The 24,927-nt window shown below is 41.6% G+C and overlaps 2 protein-coding genes across 3 annotated transcripts; both read right to left on the bottom strand.

Moving 5' to 3' along the window:
- Positions 1 to 9,323: 9,323 nt before the first annotated feature.
- Positions 9,324 to 12,757, bottom strand: phlda3 (pleckstrin homology-like domain, family A, member 3). Of its 2 annotated transcripts, none has more exons than XM_047361331.1 (3): positions 12,628 to 12,757; positions 12,033 to 12,468; positions 9,324 to 10,598 (listed from the first exon to the last, which is right to left on the bottom strand). In XM_047361331.1, the coding sequence occupies exon 2, from the start codon at positions 12,463 to 12,465 to the stop codon at positions 12,040 to 12,042; it is 426 nt and encodes a 141-aa protein (XP_047217287.1). In that variant the 5' UTR covers positions 12,466 to 12,468; positions 12,628 to 12,757; the 3' UTR covers positions 9,324 to 10,598; positions 12,033 to 12,039. The 2 variants fall into 2 exon arrangements, with proteins under 2 accessions (XP_047217287.1, XP_047217279.1); XM_047361323.1 differs by having other exon boundaries at positions 12,555 to 12,752.
- Positions 12,758 to 13,053: 296 nt separating this feature from the next.
- Positions 13,054 to 24,677, bottom strand: csrp1a (cysteine and glycine-rich protein 1a). The gene is made up of 6 exons (XM_047361258.1): positions 24,401 to 24,677; positions 16,669 to 16,785; positions 16,041 to 16,209; positions 15,834 to 15,963; positions 15,658 to 15,754; positions 13,054 to 14,016 (listed from the first exon to the last, which is right to left on the bottom strand). The coding sequence occupies exons 2-6, from the start codon at positions 16,775 to 16,777 to the stop codon at positions 13,940 to 13,942; spliced, it is 582 nt and encodes a 193-aa protein (XP_047217214.1). The 5' UTR covers positions 16,778 to 16,785; positions 24,401 to 24,677; the 3' UTR covers positions 13,054 to 13,939.
- Between the last annotated feature and the right edge of the window lie 250 nt (positions 24,678 to 24,927).

Genomic DNA, 24,927 nt, shown 5'->3' with positions numbered 1-24,927 from the left:
GACAATAGAATTGTTGCTCTTGAAAGAAAATAGAGATTACCCAAAGTGAAAACACAAAGGAAAAAAATCATCCTTGAATTATCTGTGGTTAACCACATTTGTGGTCAACTGAATTCAATTTCAGTGGTCAGCCCTGATAATTTCCTTAACTGTTGATTCAATGAATCTCTTAAAGAGAACCTGGCTGACCATGTGAAGTAGGCTAAAAGACCTCAAAAAGCAATGCATCGTGCTGCATAAATGCTGAAGATAAGAAACAAAGTCATTAACATCTATCAGTATGGAAATGATTACAAAACCATTTGTAGGGTTTTGGGACTCCAGCCAAAAACAAATACAAAAAACATGGAACAGTAAGGAATTGTTGTGGATTTTCTTATCAAAGTGGGAGAGAAGACAACTCATTAACAAGAGAAAGACCGGACTTTGTCTTTATAAGTTTATTCAAAGGCATACAGCATTTGAAGACCCTGTCACTGAGCAAGTCAGTGAAGCAGGGCCCCAAACAAAATTCACTAACAGTATTTATAGCAGTATGATGGGTGTTATCTCAACTTCAAAGAGTTTGGAAATATAGCACCTAGACCCCATCCCGGGTCAAAGGTAAGTTATTTATGAGGGCACCCCTCTACCATCCCTCGAGATACAACACTTCAGGGAGTGTTAACCATAAAACTCCTGATAATGGATTTAGAGCCCATCTGCTCTAAATAAGAGAACAGAGGTCAGAGGGGAGAGAGGTAAAGGGAAGGGCAGAGCATTAAAATAATTTTCCACAACACTCCTTTCTTCTGATTACAAGATAATTAAAACTAAAGGAAAATTCTACAAAACCATCAACCAAAATTATAATCAAAGTAAAACTAAGAAAAAAAAATACAACACTTTAAAAGAATAAATCTCCAAATCTGTATTAACCTGGATGTCCAACCACCAGTAATGAACCAGGACCAAGGATTCCAAGAGGAACCCATACTTTCTTTCTGTTGAGTCGTCAGCAACTCCTGTAGTTTATCATGGGATACTTGTCATGTTGTTAGACACCAGGAATAAAATTGCAACATTGTTCCCCAATTAAATGACAAACACCACCCCTCTCAATCCAAAGCCATTCTATTTTGCAAACTCATAGTTCTTATAGCCTGCTGCTCCTTGGTCAGAACAGTGAAACCTTCCCCAGTTAAAGCAGTAATATTTTCTAACTCAACTGACAACTCATTAATCCTATGGGCTACATTAGCAGCATCATAACTAGGAATAATTGTACCCAAAATCCCTTTCCAATGTGGAATCCTAGCTCTCTTTTGCTGTTTGAGCATTGTCTTCCTTTCAAATAATGGGGTTATTGAATCACAAGCAGTGACTGTAGGTAGTAAATAAGCTAAATAACATACTCCAGACCAATTAGCAGGCAGATACAAATATGATCTATTTCCACACATCCAAACCATGTTCTTAGGACACGAGTACCCATCTCTACTAGGAAACGTAACAAGGACCCTGGTTAATTTACCTGCTTGGCCATACAATTTACTTCCATTCGGTAAGGCTGTAAGATTAAGAGTTAACACCAGGGCTCTGGGACCGAAGATCTTGAAATGGTATAAGGATAAGTTCTGATAGGACATGGCTCACATTTATTTCTGTTGGTTAAAGCACATGAAACAGGTATAATAGTTTTGCAACCCTCTGTCTTTCCAAGGAAATAAGGTGTGTTTTCCTCCTGTGCGATACAAATATATGGATCTTTAATTGGATTCCTATTACCCCGAAATCTGTAAAGAGTTCCTGTAGTAGCACATGTTAAATTAGTCTCACTAGAAAATCTACTAACATTTCTGCTTTCCCTTACAGTATAATTCCTCACCCAAGGAAAAATGACCTCCACCAGCTGGTTATGTTGCCAATCTGGAAAGAAAGTAGCTAGAGTATAAGCAGTATCAATAGGAACAGGTACCAACAATGGTTGATCATTAATAGCATGTGGAATCAAACAACAAACATAGCAACTATCATTTCTTATCTTCCTCACAGTTTGATGCATCAGTTGCCACCAGACATTATCAGCATGATCATGGTAGTCAGAAAAGTGATGAATCTCTCTTCGAATCAGCTGATGAGTATTATTGGCGTAATTACTCAGATTAGTCACAAATTGTCTTTGTTGTAGCTTTTCCCAAATAAACACAGGAGTAATAAAAATACTTGCAATACCAATCACCAGCATCAGAACAGACCATCTTCCATATAGCTGCATTGGACCTTGAAGTGGAATGTCCTTTCTTCTGGTACTGAAAGCAAACAGTTCTTTTTTTAAAATTTTTTTTTCAGAGAAAACAAATCATAACCATAATTTAAAAAATCCTATTGCCTCTCCTGAGTGGCTCCTGCGCTTCAAGCTGCCCTGTTACCAGTCTGGTACAGGTGGGCAGTCGTTGGAAGCCCCTCTAGGCAGGGGGTTCAGAACCAAGATGCTGCTCAGGTGGTGTTCCGGTGAACACCTTGCAGTGTAGCATAGATCACGATAACACGCTCTGCTACCGTGAAGGACCTGATATGGGCCGTTCCAGCGTCTGGACTTCCAAGTGTTTTCTCTTGGAACCAAGGAGTGGAGTTTGGAAGTGGCTTTTTCCAGTAATGCAGCCTTCACAATCTGTGAAACTTGAGAAAGCACAGTGGACAAGTTTTGACAGTAAAACAACATCCTCTCTTCACACAAAGATGTGGAAGGCAGTGATCATCAGCTAAATATTCTGAATATTAAAAATGTGACATATGATGTTTGAGGAAGGCCTGATTACAGGTCATTATTTCCATAGTTTCAGAATACCCAAAGAAAATTTCAGAAATGGTCTAATCAGTGGAGATATAAAGTTTCACAAAAGAATCAACACCATACCTTCAGACAGGTTTTCAGAATGTGATCTTAGGGAGTTATGCACCATTCATATAAAAAAAGTACAACGTCTCTTTCGCATTGTCACTAAGTCCATCACTGGAGGTATGAGCTACCCTTTTCCCATGAGTGCTAAACCTTTTGTAATCTCATGTTACTTTATTCTTTATTCTGACATTTCCACTCTTCTGGCGCAGGGTCCAACCCATGCGACAATCCAGCAAAACGTTAAAAAAAAAAAAAGTTCCAGGAACCAGGATCACATTACATAGAACCAAAGAAATGAATTCTGACATAACTATGTGTCACTATGAAATTACCAAAAGCAACATAAATAAAATCCAGTTGTTTTTAACTGCAATTCAGTTCCAGTAACAACAAAACGTGAACTTCAGTTGTTGTGCAATTTATCAATGTCTCACTTAGAATTAAGTCACATATCATCCTGATTTGTCTTGTATGAAGATAAGTATTAGATTAATGGAAACCTAACATAATTTTGATGCATACACTACAAATTTAATCTAATAAATAATTCCCACCAAGTATGAAGTCATGACCCTTCTTTATCAAAAATATATTCCTTACTTTTGGCATATCTTGAACTGTCAGCTAGCTTAATGGTACCAGGGAAACTTCCAATCTAATAAATCACCAATGATTCTGAATGCAAAACTAATTCTTCAAACTAGTTTAAACTATTTCATTAACCTTTTAATAGTAAAACACATAAATCTAAATGTCATGCTACATCCTTAATTATTATGCAAAAAACATGTTTTTAAGGCAACAATCACTACAAGCCTTTTGATTCTATTGTCTCTTAAACAGAGTTAAAACTCAGGAAGGGAGGTGCTGAGCGTTACCATGAAAGCAAAGGCATGAACCAACCTGGTAGGTGGGCAGAGTCAGGCAGAACTAACCTCTGATTGACAGCCTATGGGCGGAACCACAGTTTCTTCATTCCAACCAATCTTAGTGAACCTTAAACTGCAAAACTGTTAACATGCACCTACCTCAGAAACAAGCTACTTCTTAACTCTCCTGAAAACTCAAAGTTTTAATCAATTTGGGATTTAGAAACATTATTCTAAACATGGATTATTGTGTCAAGCAACATATAAACAAACATTCATTCCAACAAAACAAACACAAAACATCAAAGACAGACAAATGGCCAAATTTGAAGCTTCAAGAATTCAAAGACATTTTGCAGGCAGGCAGGCAGGCAGAGGTAGGCAGGCAGGCTCTCTTTCAGGCCATGCTGAAGAACAGTTTCTGGTGGAGTAACCATGGGAAGGGCAGGTTTCTAATGTCCAGACTCAAAAACACAGATGTTGCACTCAAATCCCATATGTGTGTGTGTGTGTGTGTGTGTGTGTGTGTGTGTTTGTGTTCCTGTCTTGGCATCACAGTGAGAACCATTTTCCCAATTTCACCATCAAATTGAGGACCGTTTGTACCAAAGTGAGGCCATTTGCTGGTCCTCACGACCTATTTTGCTAATGGTTAGGTTTAGGACTAAGGTGTGAATTGACTTTAGGTTAAGGTTAGGGTTAGGTAAGCACTGGTAATGGTTAGGTTTAGGGTTATTGTCAGGGTTAGGGCATAGAAAGGGTTGAAAATGACTGAAAATGAATGGAAGTCAATGGGAGTCAACACATGGTCCTCACTACATATAGCAAAACAAGAGTGTGTGTGTGTGTGTGTGTGAGAGAGACAGAAGAAAAAGTTTAGTATAGGTTCAGATTTTGCACACAGAAATATTATCAGTCAGTCAGTCAGTTGTCCATATGCCTGTCCCTTCCTTCGAATTCTACTTTCTGTGTCTTTCACATTCTTCCTTCCACAACATGTACTATACTCCTTTCTAAAACAACCTTCTTTTCCCATCTCTAATGTCCCTTTTCACTTTTACCTTCTTTTCTGACGGATTGCAGTATTTAAGACAAACAAAACTTCCTGCAGGAAATTTGTAACTCTTTAACCCCTTAATTGATGCACTCTGTGCTTTTTAATCTTTTTCTTATTTTTCTCCCATTCTCCATCCATCAACTGTTTTACTTTATTTAACTTATTTACACTCAAATTTTCACCCTGTGGAAAACCAAACTTATCTTCCCAAATTAAAGCACATTTAACACAATCATCCCCACCTTTTTCTTCATTATTTTATAAATCGCAGAGTCTGGAGAAGGACCCACCGCTGATGCCTTTGAGGTTCCGGAACCCATTTTATACCCGTTCAGCGACACGTCTGCCGTCTGGCTTTTCTCCTTTATAAGGTGTAGAAATTTGCGAGAAACCACCCTTCAAAACCCTTTTTTTCCGCTTTATCTTATTGTTACCAATAAGAACCTCCTTGTATTCCTTACAGGGTTAACTGGCCATCAGCCGATGTCCTCCCTCTCCCAACTCCGAAACCTAATCAATTAGTTAGGTTAATGTGTAATAAACAGCGCACCGTCAACTCCAAACCAAAACAACATTAAGGCACTTTTCGTTGTCCGATGTGCTAACCCCTCCCTCCTACTTCCCTATGTCTAAAGGGATTGCTCAAACCAGCTCTCCATCCAACGGGTCCGGACTTCCCCAAACCTGAAAGATAGTGACCTGGCCGCTATCCTGCAAGAAGAATTGCTTAAAATCCCTCTGACCACTGTGCAGGACTTGTATATGTCATTCCCAAGACGAATTGACGCTGTATTGGCTGCAAAAGGAGGCCCTACACCATACTAATAAATTATTGTGGTCTAAAACCAGGTGTTTCAGTTTCATTGTCCAACCCCTATATATTTGCATGAAATGCGAGAGACTGACCTCTAGTGGTTTAACACATTGTAACAGAAGCTTATTTTTTAAGGGTAATCTCAAACACAGTCCAAAACCTTAGACGGACCTTAGACAAACCCTTATTCCGCTGCTACCAGAGGTGTGTAGAGTACTCAAAATTGTTGCCAAGTAAATGTAGCAGTACTTTAACATATTTTTACTCAAGCAAAAGCAAAAGTAGCCATCCAAGAAATTACTCAATTAATAATAATAAAAAGTATTTGCTTAAGAGATTACTCAAGTACTGAGTAATTGATCATAACATGATCAAAAACAGTGCTAAAAAATTAAAGGAACACTTTTTAATCAGAATATAATATCAAATCAGTTAAACCTCTAGAATATCTGACCCGTTAAGTAGTGGAGGGAGCTGTTAATCAGTGTCAGCTGTTTTGGTGTTAACTAAATTAACAATAGGTGCACTAAAGGGGCGACAATGAGACATTCTTTCCTTCCTCAGTTTTTTGGATGGCTTTTCAGTAGTTTTGCATTTGACCAGTGTCAGTGTCATTACTGGTACCATGAGGCAAGACCCTACAGATGCTGCAAAGGCAGCCCAACTCCACCAGGGTTGCACATCAATTTGTACCACAGCCTGAAGGATTGCTGTGTCTCCCAGCACAATCTTAAGAGCATGGAGGAGATTCTAGGAAACAGGCATTTATTCTAGGAGGGCTGGACAGCGCCATCAGAGGTTCTTATCCAGTTATTTGTGCAAGGTGGAACAGAATTAGTATTGCCAGAAACCTATAAAGTAACTTCCAGTGGGCCACTGGTTTGAATGTCTCTGACCAAACTGACTTCATGAGGACTGGAACCCTGATGTCCTCTAGTAGGACCCGTGCTCACTGCCTGGCATCATGGAGCTCGATGGGCATTTCCCAGAGAATTCTGATATTGGGAGGTTCAGCACTAGTTCCCTGTTCTTTTCACAGACGAGAGCAGATTCACCCTGAGCTCATGTGACAGAAGTGAAAGGGTCTGGAGAAGCTGCAATGAATGTTATGCTGCCCGCAAAAATGTTCAGCATGATCAGTTTGGTGGTGGGTCAGTGTTGGTTTGAAGAGGCCTGTCCATGGAGGGACGCACAGACCTGTACATGATAAACAACGGTATCCTGATTGCCATTAGGGATTGGGATGAAATCCTTAGTATTGATATTCAGCATGATTTTTTTTAGATGTGATGTGTTTTCGAAGTGTTCCTTTTTTGCGGTGTATTTAAAAATGATCTAATCAGACAAACAAAAATATAAAGTTATGTGCAAATTCAAAGAACAAAATACTTACGATATTGTAATGTATTGTTAGAACAGGGTAAAGTACTTCTGACAATACATCCTGTCTACTGTATCTTCACTTAACCTTCAAATGGCAAAGCAGATAGAAAATAACATTAAAACAATAAACCTTTTGTATAAATAATAAGATTCAATGTACTGTAGCTGGATGAGTCTGGTGATTTTGTTGTTGTTGATTAAAACAAGCTTGTTCTTCACTCAGTGAAGCTACTTGCATTGTGTGGTATAGCCAGAAATTTTACTCAAGTACAAGCAGCATTACTTCAAATTAATATTATTTGAGTAAAAGCAAAAGGTATAGTACAATAAAACTACTTCTAGAATTTTTATTTTTTTTCAAAAAACTTACTTAAGTAAATGTAACTGAGTAAATAAAACTAGTTACTGCCCACCTTTGGCTGTAACCTATTGAGTTAGTTTATGTAATTGCATGTTAGTGCACATTTTGGATTCTGCAAAGTAAGCCAACCCTGCATGAATGTCTTAAAATATTTCACTCTCTCACAGTAGAGCATGATTTCAAGAATGTTCTGTGAGCACTGAGCACACATTTTTTTGCATCTGCAAAAGCCTTGGTCACATAGTTGTGCGAATATTTACACCTGTCTCTGAAACAGCGCCGCAGTGCACATGGTTTGGAGTGAAGATCCATCAGTGGGTGTCTCCCTGCTCCTTGTGCTGCTCTTCGTCCATTGCTGACTCATGTGGTATGGCTTGCATTGGGGTTTTCCACAGTAACAAGAGAAGTCACAATACAGCCAAGCCTTTATTCCTGAAGAAAACACACACACACAGATTTTAAACTCTTGACTAAACCACAGACACACACACACACACTAAACAACTCTTACATGAACAATAAAAGCCTGTCTTGCAAACAACAGTCTGCTAATGCGTGGGACTTGCTGAATTTCCTTTTGGGTGTGCTGTTATAGGTGAATTTAGCTTGGGTGGATTTTTGCGTGCACATGCCTCGGGCTCACACTGCTCCTCATTAGTCCTGCACACAGCTCCGAACAAAAGGTGTCCTCACTCTGGCAGACATGCAACTGCACGCTCTATTGTTGTTATGTATGAGTACAAATATGGGGGTTTTCTTGAGGCAGAGTAACTGCTGGACCAGAAACAGATGAGCTTGCAAATGAGTGGTTTGAACGTAAAATAAGCTGCTGTTGTTTAGAATGAAGACTTGTGTCTGTATGTACATACAGTGGCTGTCAAAAATGTACATATCCTGGTTAAAATTGCAGGGTTTGGAAACTTAAAACAACTGGAACAATGACTAATCATCAATCTGTTAGAAGGTAAGATATAAAAATGAAAAATGGAAAATGAAATAATTTGGTTTGCATAAGTGTGCATACTGAAGAACCCTTTGACTTCAGCATTACATCTTGTGTTGCATCACCTGCCAACAACTATTAAAAATTTAATGAAACAGTGAAGTTCTGCCATCCTTGGTAAGATCTTTCTGACATTTGCATCCTTTAGCTACTGACATAGTTTGCAAAGACGTTACAAATGATCTCATTGTACAAAGGTATCAGTGAGGAGAAGAGCAAAAAAAAAAAGATTCCTTAACATTATGATGCAGTGACTTCATCTATGATTGGAGAAAATGTGGGAATGAAAAAATTAAAACACAGTGTTTTTCCAAAATTAATGACAACTGACGATTGAAACTGGTCAGGGAGGCTCCCTAGAACCCAACACCAATACTAAAGGGGCTGCCGCTATTTCCAAGAAGTACTAGTTGTATTCTACATGTAACAACAATCTCCTGTTTTCTCCATATGTCTGGACAAAGAAGGAGGGTAGCAGGGCAGGAGTATTCCCTTGAAAAGAACACGTCCGGGCCTGGTTAAAATTTTCTGAAACATTGTGAGAGACTGTGTTGTCATCTGAAGAAACGAAGCTAGAACCTATAGGCCACTATTCTAAAAAGTCAGCACATCACCAAAAACAACACCATACTTGGAGCTAAACATGATGATGCCATTACCCTGCTCTGGGTTTGCTTTTCTTCAAATGTAACTGGGATTTTTGTGAAACTGGACACAACTGTGAGTTCTAAATACGTAAGGTTTGACGTCTTTCAGATGTCTGCTAGAAAGCTGAAAATAAAAAGTATTTAATTTTCCAGTATCACAGACAGTCCAACAATACATCCAAACGATAAGGAGAATGGCTTAATTTGAAAGAACGTCAAGTTTTGAAAGGATCTTGACAGATATCGGAACTAATTCTGGCTAAAAAATATGTGGGGTAACATGAAGAATAAAGTGGACAAAAATGTGCAACGTATTTTATTTTATTTATTAGGGAACCTTTGCAAGGCAGAGTGAAAAATCATTTATACCAATATTAAGTCAAGAAGTGGCATAGACTTCTACCTAAGTGTGAATACTGCCAGATTTTGTGGTTTAGGAGTTGTATCAAAGTGCAGACAGGATCTCAGGAGTGGCATGATGAATTGAAGGACTTTAAAGAAAACAAAAGGCAAAAACTAGCAGCATGGCACGGGGAAAACAGGACATGGAGCATGGATGAAAAAACCGGCAGAAAAACAGGGAAAAAAACAGGCATAGTAAATATTTCTTTTCAAATGGAACAGAAATGAAGGAATCCGGCGTAGAACAATGAACAACAAAGAGCTTATATTCTGAGGGAGGACTGCAGAATGGCACTGGATGTCGGTGTGTTGATCAGGAGATAATGTGGAGCAGCTGAGGGAGCAGGTAAGCAGGGAAAATGAGAGAGGGAGACTAATAAACACAGATGGAGAAAACACAAGAATAAACTACAAGGAATCATAACAACAAGGAAAAGATCAAACTAAAACAAAAAAGAATATCAAAACCTAAAAACTTGAGAATTGTGACAGAATACTCAAATTAAATCAAAAGTTGTTGCAACAAACTAACAAGGGTGGAAAACGTTTAGCAACACTTATCAGAGCTAGAATCCTTTAAATCTCATAATCCTGTAATTTTAACAGACTTTTGATTACCACTATAAAAAAAGAAATTTTAGAGAATGTTTCTTAAGGGTGAATTTATTTATATATTTGTAACACTGTGCATCGTATTAGCAATGACATTTAAGAGAATTTTCCACAAGTATCAAGGAAAGAAACATTTCTTCTTCATGTTAAACTTCATGGATTTGTTCAGTTTGTAACGAAAACAGGACTTTTCTGCTACAGTGTCAAAATCATTTAAAGTAAAGTGTTTTAAGTAATATTTTTTAAACTATAAGGCACAAAAGGTAAAATATATCCAAAATCAATGGTTTCTAATATTTTTTTTTTATCTTGCAGCAGTCTCTGAACGGTTATGATAGACAAAAACTGCCATCCATAGTTAAAACTTCAAAAGTGTGCTCTTGGTCCTTTGATCCAGTCACTTTTGCATTTTCTTCACATCCCAGAATGCTGTGCAGCAAAGAAAGAAGGCAGTGGGTGTTTGGATTCCTCCTCACCCTCGATTGCTGTGCAGCAAAGAAAGAAGACAGAGGATGTGGGGATTCCTCCTCATCCTCGATTACTTCAAAACTCATGAGGTAGGGAGGCTGAAAAACAGAAAAAACAATTTTAAGATCCACTACTCAAAAGATATTTTCAACGTTCAAGCAGCTGAGGATCTGCAACAGTGTGCTAACTTATTTTATACAGTTACCACAGCTACACAGTTTAATTTAGGCTCTTGGCTCCAGCAAGCTCGCATAAGGGGGCATTGCTGTGGATTCCTGATCTGTGAGCTCATAGTTCAGACTTTCAGACTCTTGGTTCACTTGAGCTTTCAGGCACTGCTTTCTGTAAAACTCTAGAATATAACATGAATGTTGAGAACTAGGAAAAAATAACACATTGTTTTACCTACATTTTTAATTAAAAGCATAAAAACAGTGTGTTTGTGTATCTCAGTGTGTATGCTTAAAAATACTCCACTGCCTGCTGAGGGAGAGGCAAGCAGATGTTATTCTGGAGGCTCACATTGCATCGTAATTATGTCCATGCGTAAGAGTGGTGTGCGTCCTCAGAAGACTGATGACCATAGTAAGGAAACACTTAGATGGTTGATTGGGAGTGACTGGAACATCTAAACACTCAAATGATGTGTATGCATAACCTTGGCAGGAACTTAGTTAGAGACTGTCAGACACGTGATTCCTTATTTCCAAGTGTCTCAGTTTTTTTATTAAAATAAACTGTTGGATGCTGCAGTGATTGATGGTTTTTAGGTTGTTGACAGCAGAACCTCTGGGATTAAGAAGAAAAGAAAACCTTATTTTAGCGGCTTCTACTGAAAAAAAAAACTATTATGAGTAGGTGTGGTGATATAATGTTACATGTTTGACTCAAGTGTTTACACCTCACTTTGTAGTTTAGATAAACAGAACTACAGTAAGCCATTTTGTAAAGCAATTTTTGAATACTGACCAATGTCCTGCACATATAAAATACATAATAAAATACATGAAAATTGAATTTGAGTAAAAGCAGGAGTAAGAGTAGTCAGGTTCTTTAAACCTGGGCACATACCCAAGGATATTTCTGTGTCCTTTTGAAACTCTTGATCAAACTGACTATTTGGAAGGAAATGTAAAGGATTTATAGAAATAATTATGCACAGTACTGTATGTGTGTAAATTATTTTTAAGTTATGTTAAAAACAATGCTAAATGTTCACAAACCACCAAAATGTTCCCAAATACCTTTTTCTGCGGTTTAATCCTTCATAAAAGAAGCCAGAATCAAGCTAGAATGAACATAATTTTCTCAAGCTGTATAGAATATAATGTAACACTACCTCCTGCTGTCGCTGTGCACTAACGTTCAGCTGCCTGAAAGAGGACCATTACATCATTAACACTGTGCACCTTTCTTTCTAATGGGGCCCTGGAGCAACTACCCATAAGGCCCCTATAAAAACTCTCAAACTAAATAATATTAACATCCTATTAAAAGCTGGCTGAGTTCACCTTCATCACAATTAGCCTTACCGTCCAATCAGAGAGCCTCATCCTCCCCGGTGCTGCCTAAAGGTGCCGTGTACAAGTGCCGGTTCCGCCCGGTCTGCAGGGCCTGCTGGTTCTTGTACCGGACCAGCGCCAAGGCGATCTCTGCGTTCCACAGCGTCCCCTCCTGCGCACACCGAAAGTCTATTTCCTTTCCTTTAGCCATGACCACGGTGAAGTAGACCATCCCTCGCTTGTACTCCACGCACTCCACTGCCTCCATGCGCTCGAAGCGCAGCTCCTTGGCTCTGGAGCTCCACGCCGAACCGGGAGCATTACTGCCGCCGCCGCCTTTGCAGCTGTGCAGGCGGAGCCCTTCCTCCGTGAGCACGCAGCGCTTCTTCTTCCACAGCTGGAGAAGCCCGCTACTGCGCTTCTCCAACAGCCCGTCTCTTATCACTTTCACCGGGAAGGACATGACCTAAACCACACGAAGAGACATATACTTTCTAGTCTTCAGCTGATGAATCCATTAACTTGAGTTCAAAACCCCTTTCAAAAACATACCGATTTCAGGCAGCCTGACTGTATGGATAATAACAACCTTCTGAGGTTCAGCCTATTTGCAGTGACAGCTCACCGTGGGGGTTGGCTGGCTGGTCTGCCCAGATATGTTTGGACATGCCCCGGCACCTCTGTGGACCTTCAACCACTTCAGCTGCAGCAGCCCGCCTCCTCGCTGGTGACGGAAAGAGGAGATCCGGGCTGTTTATGAAATTCACTTCTGTTTGATGTGTGTGCGTCAGAGAGTCGGTGGGAGTGGCAATTAAAATAGCTCGCTTAATAAAATGCAGGCATACAATTTAAAATATATTTTACTGCATGCTGCTCATAATAACCTTCTCGCATTTTTACAAAGAGTGGGAGGCTTAAAATGGATTAGAGCTCAAAGGGTGGAGAGAGAAAGGAAGTTCAGGAGGAAAAGTTTTTTAGAACAACACAGAAAATGAGGCAGTTACTCTTCCCTTTTTTGAAAAGTTCTTTTTAAAAAGGGAAAATGGACACATTTTCAGTGTGAACTTATTTTATTGTATGTGATTCATGTGACAAATCAAACACTCTGAATAATACTGCCAACAAAGTTACATGAACACTTCCAATCCAAACATCTTACAAAAAGGAAAACGCTGGTAATTCTTTCTCACATTTTGACAGTACTGATTTAAAGCCATCTTTATTCTCCCATTTTTTGACAAGATATGGGATTTATCTCGTGATCTTGTGAGCAGCAGGAGAGTCACTACAATGTTTGGAGAAAATGGATAAAATGTTTAGGAGACATTTCATTAAAATCTAAATACATCCGAACAACCTGGCTGCTTTATTTCCCTTTTAGTGAACGTGTGCAAATACAGATTTATTTACAGCATATAATTATATAAAAAAGAAAAAAAGCTTTTTCAAACTAAACTATTAATTTCTGGTCTGGAATATAAACTGACAAGAAGCATTTACTGCATTTTATCTCTAATTTTCATGAAAACAAAACATCTCACTCTAATTCAAATATTAAAAGTTAATTCAAAGCATTAGCACAAGTCACCGTACAGCTAAGACTAGATAGTTGATTGACTGACTATAAAGTGTGATAAATAAAGAATGTTGGCCCCTTCCAAGCCTAAACATCGTTGGTGCTACTCTTCCATTTTCTATGGAACAAGATGCCCATTTTTTTCAGGGACAATAAATGTAGGCTAATCAATCTATAACCAGTAACAGAGAAATATTTAGGATTAAATAGCATTTGCGCTCTTTGTGTTTGTGTGATGACTGTTAGAGGTTTTCTAATGCAGTGTTGTATGAAGGATGCTTTCCCTGTATGAACTGTAGCAGCCTCGCCTCTGCAGGCATGGAAAGCAGCTCAGTATAATGGAGACGTGCCACTCAGGACGTCACTGGGTGTGTGCCAATGCCCCGGCTCCTAGTCCATACCCAAATCCCTTTGGCCCAAAGTTTTTGCCGTAACAGCCTGTTGGAAGTAAAAACAGTGTAATCAATTTCCACACTTCAGTATCAATGTCATATCATTGGCTGAAGGCTCCTTGGCTATAAAAATCAGTTAATTTGAGTGCAATCAGAGGAGAAACCAAAACAATAAAGAAATGATTTATTTTTTCCTTAAAATAACCATTGGGACAATTATTGGTACCCCTGACAATCCCTACGTTGTAAATGAAGTTAAGATGTTTTACTTTTTTAAGATGATTTGAAACTTTTAATTAGTAATCAGCAACTTTGTTTTCCTGAAGCATACACTTGGCATGACACTGAGGTCATTTTGTTTTAGCCACTGTGCCGTAGGTTGGATAAGGACCCACACTTTTATTTTCAACAGTGCACCGTAAGAAGGATGGTAAGGAATGCAAAACAATCTCCAAATCTCACTGTTGAATAAATGCAACAATTAGTGGCTTCCTAGGGTCACCAAGTCTCCATAACAACCATTATATCTAAACTGTACAGAGGTTAGTTATCTTGATGTAGTGTTTTTCAGTACAGAACCAGGTTTCTTTCTGAAATGGCACAATAATTTGTATACACCACTAGATGTGTTTTAACCCTATCATCATTGTTGTGTACTTGAAGATAACTCTCTGCATTAGTGAGCCCTCTGCTGTTCTGTGTTTATTACTACTCCATATCAAAGAAAAGAAGACAAGAATGTTCATTTATCACATGTGATGATATGAGTGTAGGATATGTTCTGATAGGCAGTCTAATGATGAAGCAATTCTGCTCTAGCATCGTTTGACATTGATTGCTTGTTTAAAGACTGTCCCGGTTCTATTTGCCCTCAGGGCAGACAGCCTCTGTCCGAGTGTGTGTAATTTTTTCTTGTTTGTATCAAAGTCTAAAAACTAACCAAGCTGTTGTTTTTGGGATGCTCTGTTATGATTCGTCAATAACTGACTCATAGAACCAAAACAATTGCAATAAGAGAAAATATAAACGTGGAAATTTTGTTTAATTTTATTGTTGAAGCTACTTTTCTTATTACTGCAGGACTCAGTGTTTGTGATTAAAAGCTCATAACAGACACATATTGTAGCTGATTTTTTTCTCCCACTTTTTTTTGTAGTAGTGTAAATGTAATCAGGTTTGGTTCCATTCCAGAAGATACATTTTTTATCTTCCTCCTTTCTTGTTCTTTATAATTCTAACAAAAACTTTTTAACAAAAAAAAGTATTGAGACGCACCAAGAAGGAAGTATGTTTGTATTTTGTTATTCAAAAATCTACTTCCATCCTGCTTCATTATTATCCATCATCCTTCAGGACTAGTTATTTGTCTTTGTCTTCAATTTTTTCTCTTACTTTACAGACATTTCTATAATATCAAGGTAAGGTGTAAACCCACTTTATGTTGCATTTAGTGATGTATTTGAGTTGAAAGTTCGGTGAAGATCTATTTGGATCATAAGCCTAAAGAAGCAGACAATGAGATTCCATCCTGAAATGTTTAAAACACTGATTCACTGCTGAAATGTCAGACAGAAATGTTCCTTCTATACCAGCACGTGGCTATTTATTTACACACACACATGGTTTCAGTGTGAACTTAAAGCTCTATAAATGCATTTCCCAATTTTGTTGAATACAAGGACTATACCTTTACAGTAGATTTCTCCCTCCTTGTCAGCTAGTGTGGTAGACTCAAGGCTTTTCCCACATGTGGCACAGGTGAAACATCCAATCTTATGCCAGGCCTGAAAAGAGGTGGATCATTAATGTTAAAACGGTCATCATTTGTATGCACATACGTCTGCATAAATTAGCCTTTCTTACACTCCCGGCTCCGATCACTTTCTCAGCAGCATATACAGCCTTGCCGCAGCGGGGACACCTGTCTGACCCCCCGAACTTCTGAGCCATCTTGAAGGGGTTTGCGTTGGTGGTCGGACGATGAGGGGCAGGTCTGAAGGACGAGAAGGGCAAAACTGTTGATGAAGAGCCTAAAACAGACATCCAGAATTGAGCTTGTGTGTTACTCACGTGTCCTGTGTAATACCCAGTGATTCTCCTTTGTCCATACTGAGGGTCCCAGCACCCTGACCATACCCGTAGCCTTTTGGCCCATACTTCTTGCCATAGCACGCCTTGCAGTAGACTTCATCCATATGGGCTGCCATGGTTGTGCTGTCCAAGTTCTTTCTGCACACCACTACACAAATATATTCACATTCACGGACAAACAGAAATGCATATGTTATTGTTTTTCATATTTGTGTGGTCTTAATGTGTTTAGACAGGCCCCTTCTTTCTTCCTTTTATGGGACAGCTTTTCTGAAGAAGCATGTTCTCATCTAAATTCCATCTAAGGAATGTTTGATAACAAAGTGGGAGCACAAATATTGAGTTAGAACTCCATGAACCCACACTGATGGACTGATTTTGCAACCACAGTTTGCAATCTAAAGTTTAATATCATAGTGAGTGACGATCTTATCCATTAAACAAAAGCTAAAAATATATTCTTTCATATTTTCTTTTATTTGCTTTAAGAAATTCACCATTTTAATTTTCAGGTTTGACTAAAGCATTAGAAAATAATGATTCAATGCAATAATTAAGGGAATTGGTTTCCATAACAACAATCAGAGGAAACTAACTGTGTACTCACTGCACAGGAAGCAGGACTTGTGGAAGCTCCGCCCATCACACAGGACTTCCTCTGCAAAGTAAACAGTCTTCGAACAGCGGCCACATTTATTTCCTCCTCCCAAAGGCATCCTTGGAACTGAAACCAAATTGAAAACAGACACTAAAACAGAATGTAATCAGCATTATGTTTGTACCTTAAAAATACTCTCCGGTGGTAAATTTTTTAACTAACAAATTCTCACTGATAATAAAAAACAGCTGGGTAATGAAGTATGGACTTCTACAACATACAATGTTGTATGTTACAGGTTTTTAAAGTGCTGTGAAGAAAATAACTGCTAAGTCTGCTTTTTAGTACATTAGAACTGATGACATCACATGACCCACAAGAACTAAACTGATCAGCTATTAGATTTTGAGATAGATTCTGAAGCTTTCAAGTTGAGTTTGAGTTACAAGTGGCTCAGGCTTATGTGTTTGAGTCAGAGTTTGTCACAGATGGCCCAAAAGGTCAAGGGGGATGCTGCCACTCATGGTGAAGCTGAGGCATTGCTATCATACCCAGCAGGTGAGGTTGAGAAGCATCTTCTCCTGCTCCAGAACCATCAACACCGGCACCCCCCAGGGCTATGTTCTCTCCGCACTCCTCTTTTCCCTGTACACAAATGACTGCACTTCAGCAGACCCGACTATGAAACTCCTGAAGTTTGCAGCTGACACCACTGTCATTGGCCTGATACAGGACAAGACAAGGCAGTATATAGACAGGAGGTGGATTGGCGGGTCCTCTGGTGAGGTCAAATTCACCTAGAGCTACACACAATGAAGACAGTGGAGATGAAACTGGACTTTCCATGCCACTGCCTCCCCTCACAATCCTCAACAACACTGTGACTGTGGTCTGACAGGTAGTTTTAAGTTTTTTTTAATTATTATTTTCCCAGATATTATGTGCTAATAAACAGATACATTTAAAGATTTGGTACCTTCACAAAAATAATAAGAAAAATACCCAACTGTTACCAAACATGGTGCAAAGTAATATATCTTATGTCTTTTTCAAGGGAAAACGATCTACTACCCAATTTGAATGCATGTGAAAGGAAATAAATACATCATCTGATGACAGATGCACTGCAGGACTAATAAATTCCTTTGCAAAACAATTTATTTTCTATTTGAAACACATTTAAACTTCTATATTTGGTTGTCTGTAATTCTGATTTTTTGCAAGACTGTTATTTTGTGCCTTACAATTTGATGTGGCTTCTGGGAAGGAAAAGCAAACCAGCAATGGAAAGTTAAAAAAGGTAAGCTAAACGGCAACAGATGAAAGTCCCTCTGTTGGAAAAAACAGACACAGTGTGAATGTAACATGAAAACATGACTTTCTAAGGTAATTTGAAGCTTTCAGAATGTAACTCCGGAATTCAGACTGTTTCCACCCTGAGCGTTTCCCGGCACGACTCTTCTAATCAATCCTTGTGTTTCCACTTCCACATTCCTGACAGTATAAACCCTCCCACCTCTCTGCCCTCTGTTCACATCATGTCCTGACTGTCTGTCTTGTTTTACATCCCTCTGCCTTGTCTGTTTGTTTATTTAAGAAGGGTAAAAGTCCAGTATAGTTTTACTATGATCACTTCCTTTTCTCTAAAAAGTTAAGGGAGCAGAGCTCTTTAGTCACTTCCTATCACCCTTAACACAGTGTGCTTTTTTCAGAGCAAGTCATTCTATTATTAACTGTGACCAAACCCAGAGAAACTATCTGTATTTGCAAATGGAAATATAACACTCTCAAATTAAACGGGACTTGTTAAATGCTGTTGATTTAAATGTAATCATGTTGTAGGTTGTTGCTCCCAAGCCAAATGTGAAGCTGGAGTGTTTAATGCCTTGATGTCAGCGTGCCATCAGTGCCAATGCTTTGTAGGGTTAGTTTACTGGCTTTGAGAAACAGGACATTATTTTTCCTCCAAATATATTCTGGCATCTAACTAAAAACTGGAAGTGCTAAGTATCCATGTATGGAAAAATCTGTATGAGTTGCTGTAAACTGCTATATACCATAATCATGATCTAGAGGGGTTGCACAATGAAACTGAAACACCTGGTTTTAGACAACAATAATTTATTAGTATGGTGTAGGGCCTCCTTTTGCGGCCAATACAGCGTCAATTCGTCTTGGGAATGACATATACAAGTCCTGCACAGTGGTCAGAGGGATTTTAAGCCATTCTTCTTGCAGGATAGTGGCCAGGTCACTACGTGATCCTGGTGGAGGAAAACATTTCCTGACTCACTCCTCCAAAACACCCCAAAGTGGCTCAATAATATTTAGATCTGGTGACTGTGCAGGCCACGGGAGATGTTCAACTTCGCTTTCATGTTCATCAAACCAATCTTTCACCAGTCTTGCTGTGCGTATTGGTGCATTGTCATCCTGATACACGGCACCGCCTTCAGGATACAATGTTTGAACCATTGGATGCACATGGTCCTCAAGAATGGTTTGGTAGTCCTTGGCAGTGACGCGCCCATCTAGCACAAGTATTGGGCCAAGGGAATGCCATGATATGGCAGCCCAAACCATTACTGATCCACCCCCATGCTTCACTCTGGGCATGCAACAGTCTGAGTGGTATGCTTCTTTGGTGCTTCTCCACACCGTACCTCTCCCAGATGTGGGGAAAACAGTAAAGGTGGACTCATCAGAGAACAATACATGTTTCACATTGTCCACAGCCCAAGATTTGCGCTCCTTGCACCATTGAAACAGTTTGGCATTGACATGAGTGACCAAAGGTTTGGCTATAGCATCCCGGCCGTGTATATTGACCCTGTGGAGCTCCCGACGGACAGTTCTGGTGGAAACAGGAGAGTTGAGGTGCACATTTAATTCTGCCGTGATTTGGGCAGCCGTGGTTTTATGTTTTTTGGATACAATCTGGGTTAGCACCCAAACATCCCTTTCAGACAGCTTCCTCTTGCGTCCACAGTTAATCCTGTTGGATGTGGTTCGTCCTTCTTGGTGGTATACTGACATTACCCTGGATACCGTGGCTCTTGATATATCACAAAGACTTGCTGTCTTGGTCACAGATGCGCCAGCAAGACGTGCACCAACAATTTGTCCTCTTTTAAACTCTGGTATGTCACCTATAATGTTGTGTGCATTTCAATATTTTGAACAAAACTGTGCTCTTACCCTGCTAATTGAACCTTCACACTCTGCTCTTTCTGGTGCAATATGCAATCAACGAAGACTGGCTACCAGGCTGGTCCAATTTAGCCATGAAACCTCCCACACTAAAATGACAGGTGTTTCAGTTTCATTGTCGAAACCTTGTAAATGGGCTGCTGATTTAACACAAATAAACTTGTCCTAAGGTAGTTTAGGCAGTTGAAACAATTTTTTTTATAATTATTGATCTTGTTAAAAGGAACTTTTTCCTTCTAATGTCACCACATGCATGCTCATTATGGAGGACTTTTGTCTAGTTACGGACTTGGTGCAATTAAATGTCCACTTTTGCCAAATGCTAATTTAGGAGAATGGATTGCTGCAAAGTCAGACTTGATGAAATCAGCTGGTTTTCCTTAGATAACTTTTTACCAATTGGCAGTATAAATAGAACTTGACTGCATTGTTTTACAATGAGAATCAAACTGGAGTGATGGCAGTTGACTTTAAATGTGTCTATATGATTGGATTAAATTGACTCGTACTCGTACTCGTACTCGTACTCGTCGTCTTCTGCTTTATCCGGGACCGGGTCGCGGGGGCAGCAGACTCAACAGAGACGTCCAGACGTCCCTCTCTCCAGACACCTCCTCCAGTTCCTCCAGGGGGAGCCCAAGGAGTTCCCAGGCCAGCCGAGAGACATAGTCCCTCCAGCGTGTCCTGGGCCGTCCCCTGGGCCTCCTCCCGGTGGGACGTGCCTGGAACACCTCCCAAGGAAGGCGTCCAGGAGGCATCCGGTATAGATGCCCGAGCCACCTCAACTGGCTCCTCTCGATGTGGAGGAGCAGCGGCTCTACTCCAAGCCCCTCCCGGATGGCCGAGCTCCTCACCCTATCTCTAAGGGAGTGCCCGGCCACCCTACGGAGGAAGCTCATTTCAGCCACTTGTATCCGGGATCTCGTTCTTTCGGTCATGACCCAAAGTTCATGGCCATAAGTGAGGGTAGGAACGTAGACCGACCAGTAAATTGAGAGCTTTGCTTTTCGGCTCAGCTCTCTCTTCACCACAATGGACCGGCACAGCGCCCCCATTACTGTGGCAGCCGCACCGATCCGTCTGTCGATCTCCCGCTCCATTCTTCCCTCACTCGTGAACAAGACCCCGAGATACTTAAACTCCTCCACTTGAGGCAGGAACTCCCCTCCAACCTGAAGAGGACAAGCCACCCTTTTCCGGTCGAGTACCATGGCCTCGGACTTGGAGGAGCTGATCCACATCCCAGCCGCTTCACACTCGGCTGCGAACCGCCACAGCGCATGCTGTAGGTCTTGGCTAGAGGGGGCCAGCAGGACCACGTCATCTGCAAAAAGAAGAGACGAAATCCACTGGTCCCCAAACCCGACCCCCTCCGGCCCTTGGCTGCGTCTAGAAATCCTGTCCATAAAAGTTATGAACAGGACCGGTGACAAAGGGCAGCCCTGCCGGAGTCCAACATGCACTGGGAACAGGTCCGACTTACTGCCGGCAATGCGGACCAAACTCCTGCTCCGCTTGTACAGGGACCGGATGGCCCCTAATAAAGGGCCCCCAATTCCATACTCCTGGAGCACCCCCCACAGGGCATCACGAGGGACACAGTCGAATGCCTTCTCCAAGTCCACAAAACACATGTGAACCGGTTGGGCAAACTCCCATGAACCCTCGAGCACCCTGTAGAGGGTATAGAGCTGGTCCAGTGTTCCACGGCCGGGACGAAAACCACATTGCTCCTCCTGAAGCCGAGGTTCGACTATCGGTCGGACTCTCCTCTCCAATACCCTGGCGTAGGCCTTACCAGGGAGGCTGAGGAGTGTGATCCCCCTGTAGTTGGAACAGACCCTCCGGTCCCCCCTTCATAAGACCACCACCCCAGTCTGCCAGTCCAGAGGCACTGTCCCCGACCGCCACGCAATGTTGAAGAGACGTGTCGACCATGACAGCCCTACAACATCCAGAGACTTGAGGTACTCAGGGCGGATCTCATCCACCCCCGAAGCCTTGCCACCACGGAGCTTTTTAACCACCTCGGTGACTTCAGCCTGGGTAATGAAAGAGTCCGACCCCGAGTCCCCAGCCTCTGTTTCCACCACGCAATGCGTGATGTCAGGATTGAGGAGATCCTCGAAGTACTCCTTCCACCGCCCGATAATGTCCTCAGTCGAGGTCAACAGTCTCCCACCCCCACTATAAACAGTGTTGGCGAAGCACTGCTTCCCCCTCCTGAGGCGACGGACGGTTTGCCAGAATCGCTTAGAGGCCAACCGGTAGTCCTTCTCCATGGCCTCACCGAACTCCTCCCAGGCCCGTGTTTTTGCCTCTGCCACAGCCCGGGCCGCAGCACGCTTGGCCTCACGGTACCCGTCAGACGCCTCAGGAGTCCCACAAGCCAACCACAGCCGATAGGACTCCTTCTTCAGCTTAACAGCATCCCTTACTGCCGGTGTCCACCACCGGGTTCTGGGATTGCCGCCGCGACTGGCACCGCAGACCTTACGGCCACAGCTACGGGCAGCAGCATCGACAATAGATGCGGAGAACATGGTCCACTCGGACTCTATGTCTCCAACATCCCCTGGGATCTGGTTGAAGCTCTCCTGGAGGTGGGAGTTGAATACATCCCTGGCCGAGGGCTCCGCCAGACGTTCCCAGCAGACCCTCACTATGCGCTTGGGCCTGCCAAGTCTGACTGGCTTTCTCCTCCTCCAGCGGATCCAACTCACCACCAGGTGGTGATCAGTGGACAGCTCAGCCCCTCTCTTCACCCGAGTGTCCAAAACATGCGGCCGAAGATCTTATGATACGACAACAAAGTCGATCATCGACCTCCTGCCTAGGGTGTCCTGGTGCCAAGTCCACTGATGGACACCCTTATGTTTGAACATGGTGTTCGTTATGGACAATCCGTGACTAGCACAGAAGTCCAATAACAAAACACCACTCGGATTCAGATCGGGGAGGCCATTCCTCCCGATCACGCTTCTCCAGGTGTCACTGTCGTTCCCCACGTGGGCGTTGAAGTCCCCCGGCAGAATAATGGAGTCCCCGGGAGGGGCACTATCCAGCACCCCCGACAGGGACGCCAAGAAGGCCGGGTACTCTGCATTGCCACTGTAGGCTGAAATGATAGTCAGAGAGGGTCAGGGATACGACCCTCTCATCCACTGGGGTAAACCCCAACACGAGACGGCTGAGCTGGGGGGCAACAAGCAGACCCACACCAGCCTGCCGCCTCTCCCCGTGGGCCACTCCAGAGTAGAACAGAGTCCAACCCCTCTCAAGGAGAGGGGTTGGACTCTGGGTTCCAGAGCCCACGCTGTGCGTGGAGGCGAGCCCGACTATTTCTAGTCGATATCTCTCGACCTCCCGCACAAGCTCAGGCTCCTTCCCTCCCAGCGAGGTGACATTCCACGTCCCTAGAGCCAGCCTAAGCATCCGGGGATCGGGCCGCTGAGGTCTCCACCTTTGTCCGCCACCCAATCCTCTTTGCACCGGTCCCTCATGGTTCCCCCTGCAGGTGGTGGGCCCACTGGGGGATGGCCTCGCGTCTCTCGTTCGGGCTTGGCCCGGCTGGGTCCCGCGAGGAGCAACCCAGCCACCAGGCGCTCTCCGACGAGTCCCGACCCCAGGCCTGGCTCCAGGGTGGGACCCTGGCTCCGCCGTACCGGGCGACGTCACGTGCCTCGATATTTCTTTTCTTCATGAGGGATTCTGTCTATATGATTGGATTAAATTGACTATATATTATAAATGGATCTGCTTGTTTTGTAAAGTGCCTGAGATGATATTTGAGTGAGGTACATAAATAAACTGAATTTAACTGATATACCTAGATTTCCAGGGTTAAGATCAACTGTAATTCTAAGGGCATCTCACAGGACTTATCAGAATGGAGTATCAAAAGTCAGTAACCCTATTATTGGGTTTTGTTTCTTACTCCTCAGGAAATAAACTTCTCTTACTACAACACACCTGATTAAAACCTGTGCATTGTTAACAATCCTTTGCTTAACTCTATGAGCTGTTTAGCATGTAATTTATTTACTTGTTACAGGATCGGGTGCAGGGCCATATTTGAAGAAAAGTGGACTAAGGGGACCAGGGTTGGAAAACATGATTTAGAGAATCTTACTGAAATTGAATTCTAGTACATGTTGGTGGTTTAACGCTGCAAGTTCAGACATGTAGCTGCACAGGCAGTTGTGTGGGAATGCTTTAGTAAAACAGAAGGAGTTACAGCTACAAATCAGGAAGTTTGCTAACAAATTATATGTGGCTTCTTGTGACTACTTATTGTGATTACTTCCCCCTGTTCACTGCTTTATATTTTATAGATGCACATCATAACGGTCTGTTACTATTTGCAGTAACTTATCACTTCAATACCTGCTTCCTCCAGGGGATTTCAGCATAAATAAGCCTTGTGGTGTTTTTCCAACATGCATTAGCACATTATTGGGAAGGCTTTGAAGCTAGAAGTAGACATAAAAAAGAAGATAGATGTGTTAGAAAAACAAAACAAATTACTCACCTAATGTTGGTAGATGCTGTTGGTCTGAGATGTAAGATGAAATGAAGTTGGATGCAGCCTCAACGCAAGAGGGTGTGTTCAGGAAACCAGTCCTTCAAACACTAACTGCTCTTTTAATTTTAGAGAAATGTGGGTGCTGTATATTTCACTGAATTCCCCAGTGGTGGAGGTTAAAGCAAAAAGCAGTTATGTGCTTCTCTTCTATGTTCGTTCAGATGTGCTGAAAGAGAGGAACCTTGGTTGTTGTGGCTTCAACGTGTAAAGTACTGAGGAAGAGGGAAGTTTCTGAGTAACTCACCAAGCGAGAGAGACATGAGAGTGAAAGTGGGTGGGGTCAGAGATGATTAAGAGAGGCAGTCTTCTGTTCAGTCTTTTAAATGGAAATTATATTTTGTACCTTTAAAGAAATTAAAGGTGCCTCAGAAGTGTGCTTTTTTCTTATAAATCTCAGTCTTTGTGCCTTAATATTAGGGAAAGTTTAGATTGTGGGGTGGGGTTCTGTTAAGAGGTTATGACTTGTCTTAACT

The sequence above is a fragment of the Girardinichthys multiradiatus genome, chromosome 1 (assembly GCF_021462225.1).
Source record: "Girardinichthys multiradiatus isolate DD_20200921_A chromosome 1, DD_fGirMul_XY1, whole genome shotgun sequence".
NCBI lineage: Eukaryota > Metazoa > Chordata > Actinopteri > Cyprinodontiformes > Goodeidae > Girardinichthys > Girardinichthys multiradiatus.
Note: the sequence above shows the minus strand (reverse complement) of the source record. Positions and strands in the feature narration are given on the sequence as shown.

Excerpts from the sequence above, each read along its gene's own strand:
- phlda3 (XM_047361331.1), bottom strand. The coding sequence starts at position 12,465 with ATGTCCTTCCCGGTGAAAGTGATAAGAGACGGGCTGTTGGAGAAGCGC.
- csrp1a (XM_047361258.1), bottom strand. The coding sequence starts at position 16,777 with ATGCCTTTGGGAGGAGGAAATAAATGTGGCCGCTGTTCGAAGACTGTT. Across the intron at positions 15,964-16,040 it reads CTGGGTATTACACAGGACAC|ACCTGCCCCTCATCGTCCGA; the intron begins GTGAGTAACACA and ends CTCGTCCTTCAG. Across the intron at positions 15,755-15,833 it reads AAGTGATCGGAGCCGGGAGT|GCCTGGCATAAGATTGGATG; the intron begins GTAAGAAAGGCT and ends ACCTCTTTTCAG.